This window comes from Narcine bancroftii, chromosome 3, assembly GCF_036971445.1.
Source record: "Narcine bancroftii isolate sNarBan1 chromosome 3, sNarBan1.hap1, whole genome shotgun sequence".
In the NCBI taxonomy this organism is placed as follows: domain Eukaryota; kingdom Metazoa; phylum Chordata; class Chondrichthyes; order Torpediniformes; family Narcinidae; genus Narcine; species Narcine bancroftii.
The window spans coordinates 144,787,970-144,802,518 of NC_091471.1; the positions used below are offsets into that span (position 1 = coordinate 144,787,970).

At 41.6% G+C, this 14,549-nt stretch overlaps 1 protein-coding gene across 4 annotated transcripts in view; it reads left to right on the top strand.

Moving 5' to 3' along the window:
• The window catches only part of maml3 (mastermind-like transcriptional coactivator 3), a 639,372-nt gene extending 637,186 nt beyond the window's left edge, over positions 1-2,186 (top strand). For all 4 annotated transcript variants that reach the window (XM_069925342.1, XM_069925340.1, XM_069925339.1 and 1 more), the window contains one exon: positions 646-2,186. In XM_069925342.1, the coding sequence (XP_069781443.1) occupies positions 646-1,616 (971 nt within the window). In that variant the 3' untranslated portion in view covers positions 1,617-2,186. The remainder of the gene's footprint in view (positions 1-645) is intronic.
• The last annotated feature ends 12,363 nt before the right edge of the window (positions 2,187-14,549 follow it).

Genomic DNA, 14,549 nt, shown 5'->3' on the forward strand with positions numbered 1-14,549 from the left:
TGGTGTAATGGAGTGAAGGCATGTTATCTTTGACCTGTCTGAAAAGGGAAGAGGTAACAAGAGTCTAGAGTGGCAAAACTGGCAATTAGGCCTTTCTCCCAACAGAAATGCAGGAAATATTAATAGCTTGTGTTAAATGCAGTATCTTTGCCATTTCTAAACCCCTCTTGCAAAGGGGCTGTGGTCCTTGGGTTTGAGAGGGTATGTTTGACACACATTCCCAATGTCAAATTATGTGTCAGTACTCACATTCTCACATTTTTCGAGGAATTCCCACTTAACCAGTATTTTTTTCTCTCTCTGTATTGCACAGTCTGTTTGTTTGCATTTCTTTATTTGTTTACATGTGTACATCAAGTATAGTTTTTTTGCACCGCCAATCAGTGGTAATTCTGCATCGCCCATAGGTAAAAAGAATCTCATGGTTGTATGTGATGTCATGTATGTACTCTGACAATAAATATGAAAAAAATTCTGATATCATGACATAAATTATTGGTCTTGACTTTAATAGAACTAATACTGCAAAATATCAAAAACATTTAATACCATATAACTTGTAAGTCAACAAAGTCATAATCCGAATGAATATAATTTAATAGTGTTGACATCATGCAGTAAAATCAAATGTTCTTTACTTTACAGGTACAGCCCAGGAATTGGCAACAGCAAGGAGTCAAGCTCTCCAGAATGTGAGAAGCCCCAGAATTATGGCACAGAATCAGGGCATGATGCAGATGACAGCTGTCCAGAATTCTGGTGCGATACCTGCCACCACTGGCCAGTCGGAGATTGGAATGGTACCATACAATAATGCCCAGGGCACCCAACAAGGAATGTATAGTATGAGTCCAGGCATGAACCAAATTCTTCAGCATTCAAACCAAAGTAATGCAAATGTGGCACGTAATGTTGGCCAGATGCAGAAACAGCCTGTTGCAGGACAAGGGGTTGGAATGGTAGCTGGTTATGGACAAAACTTACTTGGAAACCCTGTGTTGGCCCAACAGCAACATGTAAAAGGACCAGTAGGGCAGCAGATGTCAAAGGCCCAACTTCAAAGACTACAACTAATTGCAAATTCTGGTACACCAGCTCAGAGTTGGCAGCAACATAGTTTACAGACCTTGCCCAACAGAACTCAAGCTAACACTGAGCTAAGTCCATTCAACAACAAATCAGCTTATCCAATGCAACCAGGTCAAACCAAGATGGGCAAGCAACATTTTTCCCAGGCATTGGGTCAGCCAATTCTTGAGTCTGCTGGTGCAGTTGGAGGACAAATGATGCCTCATTTTGGAGGACAGCCAAGGACCAACCAGACGAGACAAATAGTTATGTCTGGCATGACCCAGACAGTCCACAATATGACTGGTTTTAACCAGGCCACAGGCCAACAGTTGGCAGGAGGCTGCTATGCACAAAGTAACCCAGGTCAAGGTTATCATACAAGAACCACAAGTCAGGACTTGTCCTTCAATTATTCAGGCCAATCAGGGCCTGGCTCCTTCTCTAATTTATCAGACAGTGTAGATCTGATGGATTCTCTAATGAAAAGTGGATCAACAGAAGGCTGGATGCAAGAGTTTGATGAAATATTCGGTAGCCAGCAGTAGATGCGTTTTGAATTATTAAAAAAGCTGTTACATTTCGGCTTCCTCTAAATAAAAGTGTTTAGGGACCAAGTAAAGTAGACCTAGTTTTGTAGTTGCACTGCTGTTGCATTACGGTGCTGATGTACATGTAGATGTGATACAAACTGTAATGGTTTCATGTAAATAGTTTTTATATAAGTCCAAAAATAAGGCTTACCAATGGGTCTACTTCCTGTAAAGAATGGCTTTTTGTTTAACAAAATATTGAAGTATTTTTATTTCATTTTACAGTTTTCAATTCATCAACAAAGCGATGATATTGCACCAGAAAAATATCTTACTAATTATTTGTACTGTAAACTCTTCGACAGATGTGTTCATTGGATACAATTCTTTTCTAGATTTCATTTTTACTCTGTACCTTAAGCAGTGCTTGGAACCTGAGCTCCATTCTTTTTAAATCTGTACAGAATCCTCTACTGTGTAAAAGTGTGATGTTGAATAATTTTTTTTTTGAGTGGGGGTCGGTTGAGGTGGAAAATGTTATGTCAATGAATCATGAGATCTTATTAAAAAAGAATTTTAATGTGACCCATCACTAGTGGAGGTTTTGTTTCTCCCAAGAAGATTTCAAGTACACAATAAAACTAAAATTCAGGAGAATAAGATCTTAGTTATATAAGAAAATCCTTCTCTATTACTGAGAGAATAAAAAAACATTGAGCTTTTAACAAAATTGGAAGTGTGCAGATTTATAGTTAGACTCGTCAAAATGCTCACTATTTGAATTTTATGTTCTTGCATGATCCTGTCTCCAAATTCACTTTACCCTCCAAGTCTTTGAGCGTATTCTTCCCAAATATCTGCCCAAAATTCTCAACTTCATGCTTGAAATCTTTCAATTTGATTTTCCCCACTGCCTCAGCAATGAATGGCCCTGACAGGTATGAACGTGACTGTGACATTAGTAAGCTTGCTCATCCTTCTCCGATTGTCTGCAACCTTTGACATAGCCAACGTTCTCCAGTAGATCTTCTCTGTTGTCCAAATGGATAAACTGTTCTCAACAGTCCACTCTTATCCAACCAATCAAAAATAGTAAAGCACCCACAAAGGCTTTTCAATTCTCTTTTCACCTCAGAATCTATCCTATCTTATCTATCTGTTGTTCTTTTGCAATATTATTAATAAATGTATCATAGGGTTCCATATGTGTATAAGTAACATCCATATGTTTTTGCTGTGCTTGTTCAACATTCAGTAATGGTTACAAAGATCTTCCAACTAAATATTGAGAAGACTGAAGATATTATCTTTGATGAAGTTGGATGCTCGAAAATGTGCAAACTCCTTTGATTGGAAATGCAGGCTACCACATTCAAGGACATCTTCCTCCCAGCCAATACCACTCACTTACATAGACCACTAATTAGTAACATATTATGGCCCTTCCATGGCTTCGTTCCTCTATATCACTGCGATCTCTTCCAGCTTTGGAAACCTTTGGGTTTTCTACACTCTTCTAATTTTGGCCACTCATACATACCATCTTGATCAATGGTACTGTCCGTCATCCGTGAATGCCTCAAATCCTGAAAATTCACTGAAAAACTTCCGCTTCTTTGTTGCCTTGTGACACTCTTGAAACATGCCTATTTTAGCAGCCTTTAGTGCATCTATTCAAATACTATAATACCATTGTGAAATTTTCTAAAGCACCTTGAAATGTTTTACTTTGTTGAAGAAGCTATCAGTATGCAAATTGCTGCAATGATTTTATGTGATTTTGTTTGCCAATTCCAATGTATTGAGTTTTGACCATTTATTTATTTTGAGTGTTCAGGTTTGATCTTTTCTATGTGCTGAAATTTATGCAACTGATTCTTCACAAATGTATTCAAAGGCTGCATCTGGCTTCCTCAAACATGTTAGAAGTGCACTTTGTGATATAAAAAAAAATATTTTTATTGTCAGCAGTAACATCGCTGAAGAATGGTGTTGCACACTGTGTTTGGAGAGTATATATATTTTAAATTTTTTTAACTTCCAAGGTCAAGGTCATCTAAGTATCAAGTTCTATGTATTTCATTTCTTGAAACTATGAAAGTAGAAATAAGTCGGTACAAAGACAATTCATTTCATTGCCACATTGAAATTACAGTTTGCAGATAATGGAGTTTGGTTAAATTGATTTGTCAGAAAAGTGATGGCAGTAAAAATGAAGAGTATTTTTGAAAAGTTAGAATTTGAGTAGATTATTGTAATTGTGTAACAACTAATGGGATGTTGATGATTGTGACTCTGAGCTGGTCTCATCTTAGCAGTGGCAACAACAACCGAATCGGCAAATGGGTCATGAAGAAAATTAACAGCTGGTCTATTTGAATTCACATGGCGATGGTGGTAAACAGCCCTGCTGTGTATATCTTCAGGAAAAGAAAGGAAGTATTTAAATGGAAAAAAAAACTAGTTTTCATAAGGAAACATGGTTTTGCCAAACTTTGCCATTGACAGTTGAAAACAGTGAAGTGCGGTTATAGGTCAGTGAACTAAACAGTACTGCAGAAAGGAGCAGATCTTCAATTAGAAATGCCCAGTAGATCAGACAATATCTGTGGGGTAAGGAAAATTGAGCAAATATTACAGACAGATACCTTACACTGGAATTGGTTAATTTGGCATCATTACTTGGGCAGAACAGTTAGTGTAGCGGTTAGCGCAATGCCTTTACTTGGGTTCAAATCCAATGCGGTCTGTAATGAGTTTGTATGTTCTCCCTGTGTCCACGTGGGTTTTCTCTGGGGGCTTCGGTTTTCTCCCACTGTTCAAAAAGTACGGGGAATATGGTGTAAACTGGACAGCACGGACTCGTGGGCCGAAATGGCCTGCTACCATGCTGTATGTCAAATTAAAACTAAATTAAAATTGTTGAGTTCCAAAGTCTGCATTGTGCCCACACTGAAGAGGAGTGACTTTGTTTTTCTCTCCACAGGTGCGCTCTGATCTGTTGCTTTTCCAGCAATTTTGTTATTGCCAGTGCCAGGCATAGACCTGGTGCAGGATCATCCCAGCAACTCTCAGCAATCCTGAAGACAGAGGTTTTGTCCCAGAGAGATACCAACTGGAGACCAGTCATCTCTCCCTCTGCAGGAGAGAATAAAACCACAAAGATTCCCCTAAATTCCCTAATGGTCACAATGGTGGAGATGTGACACACAGGGCTCGAACTTGAAACAGATGCTGAATCCACCTAATCTCCCCCAGATATAAGATGTCCAAAATCCGAAGAGATAAAGAGAACCTTCTACTTTATTGACCTTCTGTGGAGGTGAAGCAAATTATCTTTTGGCATTCAGGAGGCTCCAATTGCTCAATTGTTAGAGCATAGGTCTTGTAAACCAGGGTTCACAACTTCGTTCCTTGCTGGGGTCTCATTTCTGTGATGGGTGCTTGAAAAAGTGGTAACTCTCTGTCTTCCTTACGGTACACAAAGTTAAAGAATTTCATGTATGTTACATTCTAAATGTAGTATTACATAGTATGGGGTACATTAGGTATCTCTTGGGTTTTACTCATTGGAGTATAGGAGAGTGAGGGAGGGAATCTCACAGAGACATTTCGAACATTGAAAGGTTTTGACAGAGTAAATGTGGATAAGATGTTTCCCTTGATGGGCGAGTCGATGACAAGGGGTCATAGTCTTAAAATTAGAAGTTAACCAATCAAAACAGAGAACTTCTATAGTCAGAGGGTCGTGGATCTATAGAACTCATTGCCTCACAAAGCAGTGGAGGTCAGATCTCTGGAAATGTTAGTAAGGTTATCAAGGGATATGGGGAAAAGGTTGGTAATTGGAACTAAGTGTAAGTTTAGGTTAGCTCAGTGCATAGTCATGAAACAGTCCTGATGGGCCTAGTGGCCTTCTGTTCCTTTGTCTTGTGATCTTGTGAATAATGCAACCTTTATCTTTTTCTGCTCAGTGTGTCATCATTAGACTAAAGCCTGATTTATCTCTCAATCTTGGTTTTAGAAACACCCTCGAAAAGACTCACTTCTAAAGGTCCGTTATCTACAAGAGGGCCAGTTGCCTATGATACTCAAACTTTGCATTGTTACACTGTTGGACATGTTACTTGGAAATCAAGTAGATATATGGAATAATGAGTAATGGTGCAAGCAGAAATATACAGAAGAATGAATGTTAACATTTTTTAAAAATCTACAGATGCTAGACATCTTTGTTTTTCTTCCTTTCCATCTGGGAGTGGAGATGATGTTCTGCATTTTGCAGGTATCACATTCTTCTGCCAATTATCTTTTGTCCATGCTCTCATTCTCTAACAATTGCTATTTACTCAATGTACAGTTTATTGCCGTGGTCACCCTGGTTTTACTGCATTGGAGACATCTTCCCCACCCTCCTTACAATTTGACGAGATTCATTTGTCTCCTCCCCAGTTCTGTCGAAGGGCTTCCAATCTCAAACTTCCACCTTCTTCTCTTCCTACAAATGCTGCCTGACCTGTTAGTGTTTCCAGCATTTTCTGTTTTTAATATAGATCAAAAAATTGTCATGCAAGTTAATAATGCCTCAATAGATCAACCCAAGTATTAGCTTCTATTTCCAGAGGGAATGATTTGATGAAAAATATTTAAAATACTATTTATACTTTTGTTAGCAATGCTACAGAAAGGATATGCGGTTGTGATCCTGATAAGGCAATCATTGTAATTGGAGGAACAAGGTAAAAGAGCTTGAGAGAACCTACTAAACTACTCTTAAGAAATACTCTCTAAGGGTAAAAACAGTCATATATTGCATGCCAACTGATGCCTGAGCCTAGTAGCCAAGTGGCCCATGATTGATATGCTTCATGCGGTAACTGATTGGATTATCAATCAAATACAATTGTGAATCCCGTAAAACATATGTAATGTATTGGAACTTCTTGCTAGATTATTTCCTTGAATGCAGGAGTAGAATTAGACTCCATTTCCATAAGGAAATCAGTGTATACATCAGCACGGGTTCTAAGATCTAGCGGTAACAGGTCATTCTGGGCCATGAGCCGTGCTGTCCAAATACTCCAATTAACCGACAAACCCCGTGCATTTTTGGAGGATGGGAGAAAACTGGAGTACCCAGAGGAAATGCATGCAGACACAGGGAGAACATACAAACTCCTTACAGACAGCACCGGATTCAAACATGGGACTATCTGTTATGCTAATCATCCTGCCTATCAGCAATTGTGTCGCCCTAATGGTAACTGTGCCTTCTCTAGTAATAGAATGTGCAGATTGAGACAGGAAATATGGAGAACTGTAGAAGGTGCAGATTTAATTAAGATGCTGCTCAAACTGCATACATTGCATCGTGAAACTTATTTATAATCATTATACTGCTTCCCCTTTTGAAAAAAGTCTGAAACAAGCAACATTTACAAATTGCATTGGACAAAAGTGCTGGAGAAACTCAGCAGGTTACACAGCATATATAGAAACCAAAGGGATATAACCAATATTCAAGCCTGAGCCCTTCATCACGGACATAAATCAGGACAAGTGCGAGCTATTGCATTTTCATAGGTCAAATGACAGGATCCTTAGAAGCCTTGAAATACAGGGGGATCTTGGGGTGCAAGTCCACAGCTCCCTGAAAGCAGCAACTTGGAGAAACTTGGATTGTTTTCATAGAACATAGAATAATACATCACAGTACAGGGCCTTTGGTCCATGATGTGTCGACCTATCTATCCCTTCCAAAAAAAACTAAACCCTCCCATAACTCTCTATTTTCCTTTCATCCATGTGTCTGTCTAAGAATCTCTTAAATGCCCCTAATGTTTCAGCCTCCACCACCATCCCCAGCAGGGCATTCCAGGCACCCACAACTCTTGTGTGTAAAAAAACTTACCCCTGATGTCTACCCCAAACTTCCCTCACTTCACTTTGTACAGATGTCTTCTAGTGTTTGCTGATCCTGCCCTAGGAAACAGGTGCTGGCTGTCCACCCTATCTATGCCTCTCATAATCTCGTAGACCTCTATCAAGTCTCCTCTCATCCTTCTATGCTCCAAAGTGAAAAGTCCCAGCCCTGCTACCCTTGCCTCATAAGACTTGTTTCCCAATCCAGGCAGCACCCTGGTAAATCTCCTCTGCAGACCCTCCATAGCTTCCACATCCTTCCTATAATGAGGTGACCAGAACTGAGCATAATGCTCTAAGTGTGGCCTTACTAAAGATTTGTAGAGTTTTAACATGGTCTCTCCTGAATTAATTCCCCCCATTAATGAATCCTAGAATCCCATAGGCCTTCTTAATTATCCTGTCAACCTGTGTGGTGACCTTGAGGGATGTATGGATTTGGACCGCAAGGTCCCTCTGTTCATCCACACTCTTAAGTAACTGACCATTCACCCTCACTTCCCACAGCGGCCTGGGGTATTTCACGTCTGGTCCCGGGACTTATTGATTTTGACGTTTTTAAGAAGATCCAACATTTCCGCTCCTTAATCTCCACATTGTCCAGCACACAGGCCTGTTCATATTCCACCTCATCATGATCCTTTTTTCTTGTGAATAGTGAAACAAAGTTTTATGCTGCCTCCCTTATCCTTGAGCAGCCCCACCTTCACCTTGGGGTTCTCCTTAATTCTACCTGCCAAGGGTTTGTCAAGTTCTCATTGAGCTCTCCTAACTCCTTTCTTAAGCTCCTTCCTGGCTACCATTTGCTTCTCATGAGCCCTTCCTGTTTCCTAATATATGCTTCCTTTTTCCTCTTGTCTAGTTGCCTGACCTGTTTCATCAGCCAGGGTTCCCTTTTCCTTGTCCCAGTGGGACAAACCTATCTTGAACCCTGCACAGGTTGTCCCTAAACTTCCTCCACATTACTTCTGTACTTTCACCCTTAAACATATGTTTCAACTTTATTCTCACTAGTTCCTGCCTCATCTCTTCATAATTATCCCTTCCTCAGTTATGCAGTTTCCTAGCTTGAATGTTTATATCCTTTTCCATAGATGTGGGAAGTGAGAGAAGAGATAGGTGGGGCAGTAGCTACGATCTTTGAATCTTCTTTGGACACAGGGAATGTGTCGGAGGATTGGAGAATGGCAGATGTAGTTCCCTTGTTTAAAAAAGTAATAGCGAGTTATAGACTGTTGAGTCTAATGCCAGTAGTGTGCAAACTTATGGAGAGGATTCTTAAGGATAGGATCTATTGAGCATTTGGAGAAGTACAGTCTACTCAATGGCTTTGTGAAGGGAAGGACATGCCTCATGAGTCTAACTCAGTTTTTTAAGGAGGTAACAAAAGAAATTGATGAGGGTAGGGTGGTGGATGTGGCCTGCAAGGATTTTAGCAAGGAATTTGACAAGGTCTCCCACAAGAGACTCATCCAGAAAATCATGAGACACGGGATCAGTGGAACCTTGGCTGTGTGGATACACAATTGACTTGGAGTAAGAAAGCAGAGTAGTAGTGGAAGGAAAGTATTCTGCCTGGAAGTCAGTGACTAATGGAGTGCCGCAAGGATCTGTTCTGGGACCTCTGCTCTATGTGATTTTTATAAATGACCTGGATGAAGAGGTGGAAGAATGGGTTAATAAGTTTGTGGATGACACCAAGGTTGGAGGAGTTGTGGATGGAACTGAAGGTTGTCGAAGGTTACAAGAGGATATAGACAGGATGCAGAGTTGGGCAGAAAAGTGGCAGATGGATTTCAATCCTGATAGGTGTGAGGTGATGCATTTTGGAAGGACAAGCCAGAAGGATGAGTACAGGGTTAATGGTCGGTTACTTAAGAGTCTGGATGAACAGAGGGACCTTGGGGTTCCAATCCATACATCCCTCAAGGTCGCCACACAGGTTGACAGGATAGCTATAAGGCCTATGGAAAGCTAACTAATAAAGGGATTGAATTCAGGAGTAGAGAAGTTATATTGCAACTCTAAAAATCTTTGGTAAGAACGCATTTAGGATATTGTGTTCAGTTCTGGTCACCTAATTATAGGAAGGATGTGGAAGCTATGGAGAGGGTGCAGAGGAGATTTATTAGGATGTTACTTGGATTGAGAAACAAGTCTTATGAGGCAAGGTTAGCAGAGCTGGGACTTTTCTCTTTGGAACGTAGAAGGATAAGAGGAGGCTTGATAGAGGTCCATGAGGTTATGAGAGGTATAGATAGGGTGTACAGCCAGCATTTGTTTCTCAGGGCAGGATCAGCAAACGTCAGAGGACATATGTACAAAGTTAGTAGAAGGAAATTTAGGGGAGACATCAGGGTTAAGTTTTTGCACGGAGAGTTGTGGGTGCCTAGAATGCCCTGTCGGGGGTAGTAATGGAGGCTGAAACATTAGGGGATTTAAGAGATGCTTAGTCAGACACATGGATGAAAGAAAAATAGAGGGTTACGGAGAGTGCTGGAGAAGCTGAGCAGGTCAAACAGTGTCTTTTATGTAGCAAAGATAAAGATACAGAACCGACATTTTGGCCTTGAGTGATTTGGATGTTTCAGATTATGGGGTAGTGAGGTTTTACAGGTACACAATCCTTTATCCGGAACCCTTGGGGGACAGTGTGTTCTGAATTTCGGATTTTTCTGGATTTCGGAAAACCAAATTTAAGCCCCCCCCCCGACTTGCGCTGCCGGTCTCCCTCCTCCTCATCCGCCCTCCTTGCACTGCCAGTCTCCCCCTCGCCCGCCCGACTTACAGTGTGGTCTCCCGCCCGCCTGTCTCACGCTGCCAGTCTCCCGCCTGCCTGACTCGGGCTGCCAGTCTCTCCCCCTCGCCTGCCCGATTCGCGCTGCTGTCTCTGTCCCCACTTGCCAGTTTTTGGAGCTTTCCGGATTTTAATGTCCGGATAAAGGATTGTGCACCTATACTGCCGTTTTTTTTTAAAAAGGGATATATGGGGCAGCACAACATCAAGGGCTGAAGTGACTGAACTCTGCTGTATTGTTCGATTTTCTATGATGAAGCTAAGGGAGATGTGGTCAATATCACAAAAATGCTCCCACTGAGATGACCACCACCTGACCAGGTTCATTACCCAGAACCAGATCCATATTGGCCTTTCATCTTGTCAGTTGGTCCAAATACTGTGTAAGGAATCCTTCTTGAGTACACTTGACAATTCAGCCCTATCTATCCCTCTTGAAGTCAGTAGGTGCAAGTCAATATTAGGGAAGTTAAAATCACCCATAACTATAACCCTGTATTTCCAGCACCCTTTCAAAATCTGCCTGCTTATCTGCTCCTCAGTGTCCCGAGCTCTATTTCGGGGCATATAGACTACTCCCAGCACAGTAATAGCTCCCTTCCTACTTCTGACTTCCACCCTATACTTTTTAAAACACCTAAACCCAGGTACCTGCATCACCCAATCGTGTCCTCCTTCCAGCCAAGTTTCAGTCATGGTAGTTCCACGTACAGATCCATTCCTAATACTCCTAGCGTTGGCCCCTCTAACTGGATGTGAAATAATAATTGAAGGTACATTATTTTACAAACACTTCATTTTTAAATGAGAGTTGCAGACCATTCTCCATACAATTTCCTTGGGAAGACAATGATCGAGCTAAGTACTTTTGCAATGCATTGGGTGGCAAATTTTTTACCCTACAAACTTGCCCTCAATCCATTCTGATTAGAAGCCCACCAACACGACGGAATTGCCTGTAGCTGGTCTGTCACTTTTACTTTTGGACTTTCCTTTCAGTGACACAGGCCTGTTGTTCTGGAAGATTGTGCACTTACTGGCTAGTTCATCAAGAGCAATTGATAAGCTCCCAGCTTCTGCATGCATATTAATAATAAAAAATGCTCTGAGTGAAGATTTCCATTGTTTTACCCTTTGGGTATAACAACTCAGTCCTCCTATTTGACACAACTCTGCTCTGGGGGGAATTCATAATGAATATGAAGGTAAAACGACATACTCTTGTCCAAACGTGTCTGAATCTACTCAGGTACTCAAAATATCATCATATACATCCTTTATTCCTGGATTCTGTATTAATATTGCTATTTCCATTACCATTGCAGGAAAATCACCATTTACTGCTTGTAGAGTGAATGTTACAGTTCTTTACTCATACCAGAAACTCGGTATGGCAATTTCCATTATGTTTCTGCTCACGCCTTCCGTTTGGATATTCAATATGCAACATCATTATCATACTTTGAAATGAGGAATGCATAATATTGTGGTCTTAAGGTCATTGTTATAGGAATCACAGAATGCGGGTTACAGAATGTTTAACAAATGCTCTCGGTCAGTTAGTAATATAATCTCTTCTTTCTTTCTTCTTTGGCTTGGCTTCGTGGATGAAGATTTATGGAGGGGTATGTCCACGTCTGCTGCAGGCTCGTTGGTGACTGACATGTCTGATGCAGGACAGGCAGGCACGGTTGCAGCGGTTGCAAGGGAAAATTGGTTGGTTGGGGTTGGGTGTTGGGTTTTTCCTCCTTTGTCTTTTGTCAGTGAAGTGGGCTCTGCGATCTTCTTCAAAGGAGGTTGCTGCCTGCCGAACTGTAACGTGCCAAGATGCACGGTTGGAGGCGATATCAGCTCACTGGCGGTGGTCAATGTGGCAGGCACCAAGAGATTTCTTTAAGCAGTCCTTGTACCTCTTCTTTGGTGCACCTCTGTCTCGGTGGCCAGTGGAGAGCTCGCCATAGAACACGATCTTGGGAAGGCGATGGTCCTCCATTCTGGAGACGTGACCCATCCAGCGCAGTTGGGTCTTCAGCCAAAATGTTTGGCCTGGAAGTCAGCCTGAAGAAAACTGAGGTCCTCCATCAGCCAGCTCCCCACCATGACCACCAGCCCCCCCACATCTCCATCGGGCACACAAAACTCAAAACGGTCAACCAGTTTACCTACCTCGGCTGCACCATTTCATCTGATGCAAGGATCGACAAAGAGATAGACAACAGACTCGCCAAGGCAAATAGCGCCTTTGGAACACTACACAAAAGAGTCTGGAAAAACAACCACCTGAAGAAACACACAAAGATCAGCGTGTACAGAGCCGTTGTCATACCCACTGTCTTGGGTAAACTTATACCTCTCATTTTGTTCGTTTTAGATTGGTCACAGTGTTTGAGCTACCGAAAGAAAATAGACACACACTCCGAGAGCAGTTCAGTTTATACAAATGTTTATTACAAATTCAAAAGCTGATTTCACACTACAATATGCAAGCCCTTCCCAACTATACTTATCAACGCTTGGACTGGTCCCAACTGCCGAAGCGAGGCAACGACTGCACACTTGTAGTAGGTTGTCAGGGCGCAGGTAGTAGCTTCTCCACCTCCCCTGACCGGGACGTTGGCTGGACTCCAGAAGTTCTTCTTCATGCTGAGAGATGTTGCCACCTCTCGGAGAGTCTCAAACTTCAGCAGCGGGACCATGACTTATATTACCCAAAAACTGCTTACCCAAGCACCTATTCCCAGCACAGCAAGAAAGATAAGCAAGCAAGCTAGGCTTCTAACGAATAACATAATTTTCAGCTTATCACTTTGAATACAATGGTTTATTTTGCATCAAGGCTAGGCCTCTGACAGTCTGTTACCAAAACAAGCAGGAAGATTAAATGTTCTTGGTACACAGATGTCCTTTCATTAGATAACAGCATCTCTGGCCCCTTGGTGGAATTTAGCTTATGTCTGCTGAATCTAAAACACAAGCAGGTTCTCAGCCTTGCAGAACCCAGAGCTGCAAGTTTAAAAAAACAGGTTAGAATCTTCTATTACACCCACACTCCTGTTCGGCTCTGAATCATGGGTCCTCTACCGGCATCACCTACAGCTCCTAGAATGGTTCCATCAGTGCTGTCTCCGCTCCATCCTCAACATTCATTCATTGGAATGACTTCATCACCAACATCGAAGTACTCGAGCTGGCAGAGTCTGCAAGCATCGAATCCACGCTGCTGAAGACCCAGCTGCTGAATATAATCTACCTAACAAATATAGGTGAAACATTCTAATCCCAAGCATTTCCTTTTGCTAATGTCTCCTACTTTCTCTGATTTGTTTTCCTTGCTAAATTTTAGTGGACACCAACATACAAAGTTATTGGGTGGCTGCTGTCCATATTGTGAAAATGATTGTCCCAACTCCATAAATGGAAACTTTACAAGTGAGCGAGTGGTGCATCAAGGAGTACTTACCTCTGACGCTTCTATGATAGACCTCCTGTTGATCCTTCCCAACTGATCTCTCTTCTCCAACACTGATGCAGCAATGCCAATATCTTTGCCAAGTGCAGCATGAACCAACCATAGTATGCCTGGGAAATATCAAAGTTCAGTAACAATACAGTTTTCATAATGGCTTCAACTTTTCCATTTCTGTTCATGCACTGGGCATTTGTTTGATCTTCCCCCTCTGAAATATTCAATTTAAATCACATGCATATCTCTGTCACTATTTATGTTATCGTATCAGCAATTTCATGCAAACAGATTGCATGATACCATTGCTCTGTAGTAGAGTAGAAACTAGGAACAAATTGGAGAGCAACCATATTATTCCTTGTTCTAATCCAGATATTTATTATGACAGCCATTTTGGGGCCATGACTAATAGCGGGAGTAATCAATGAAGAGGATAATATCCTCACACCTAATCATCTGCTCCTCATCCCACAATGTCTTACAAGCTGCAAATGATTTCACCCCTCCCTCCCCATCTCCCTCCCACACACCTTCCTACTTTCAGTTGCCCTTGAACTGCCATGCAGCAGGTTCAAGGGCAAGAGGTGCAAGACAATTAAAACACATAATTAAACCCCGTAGTGCCCATTTTAGGCACTTACAATGGACATAATTTGGAGGATGTAACAGGGACTAGACAATATGAAACCGGATAGGTCTGTTCTACAACCAGAGCAGTGGACAAGGAGAGCACGTGTGCTTGCTCTTCAGACAGTGAGGGCTC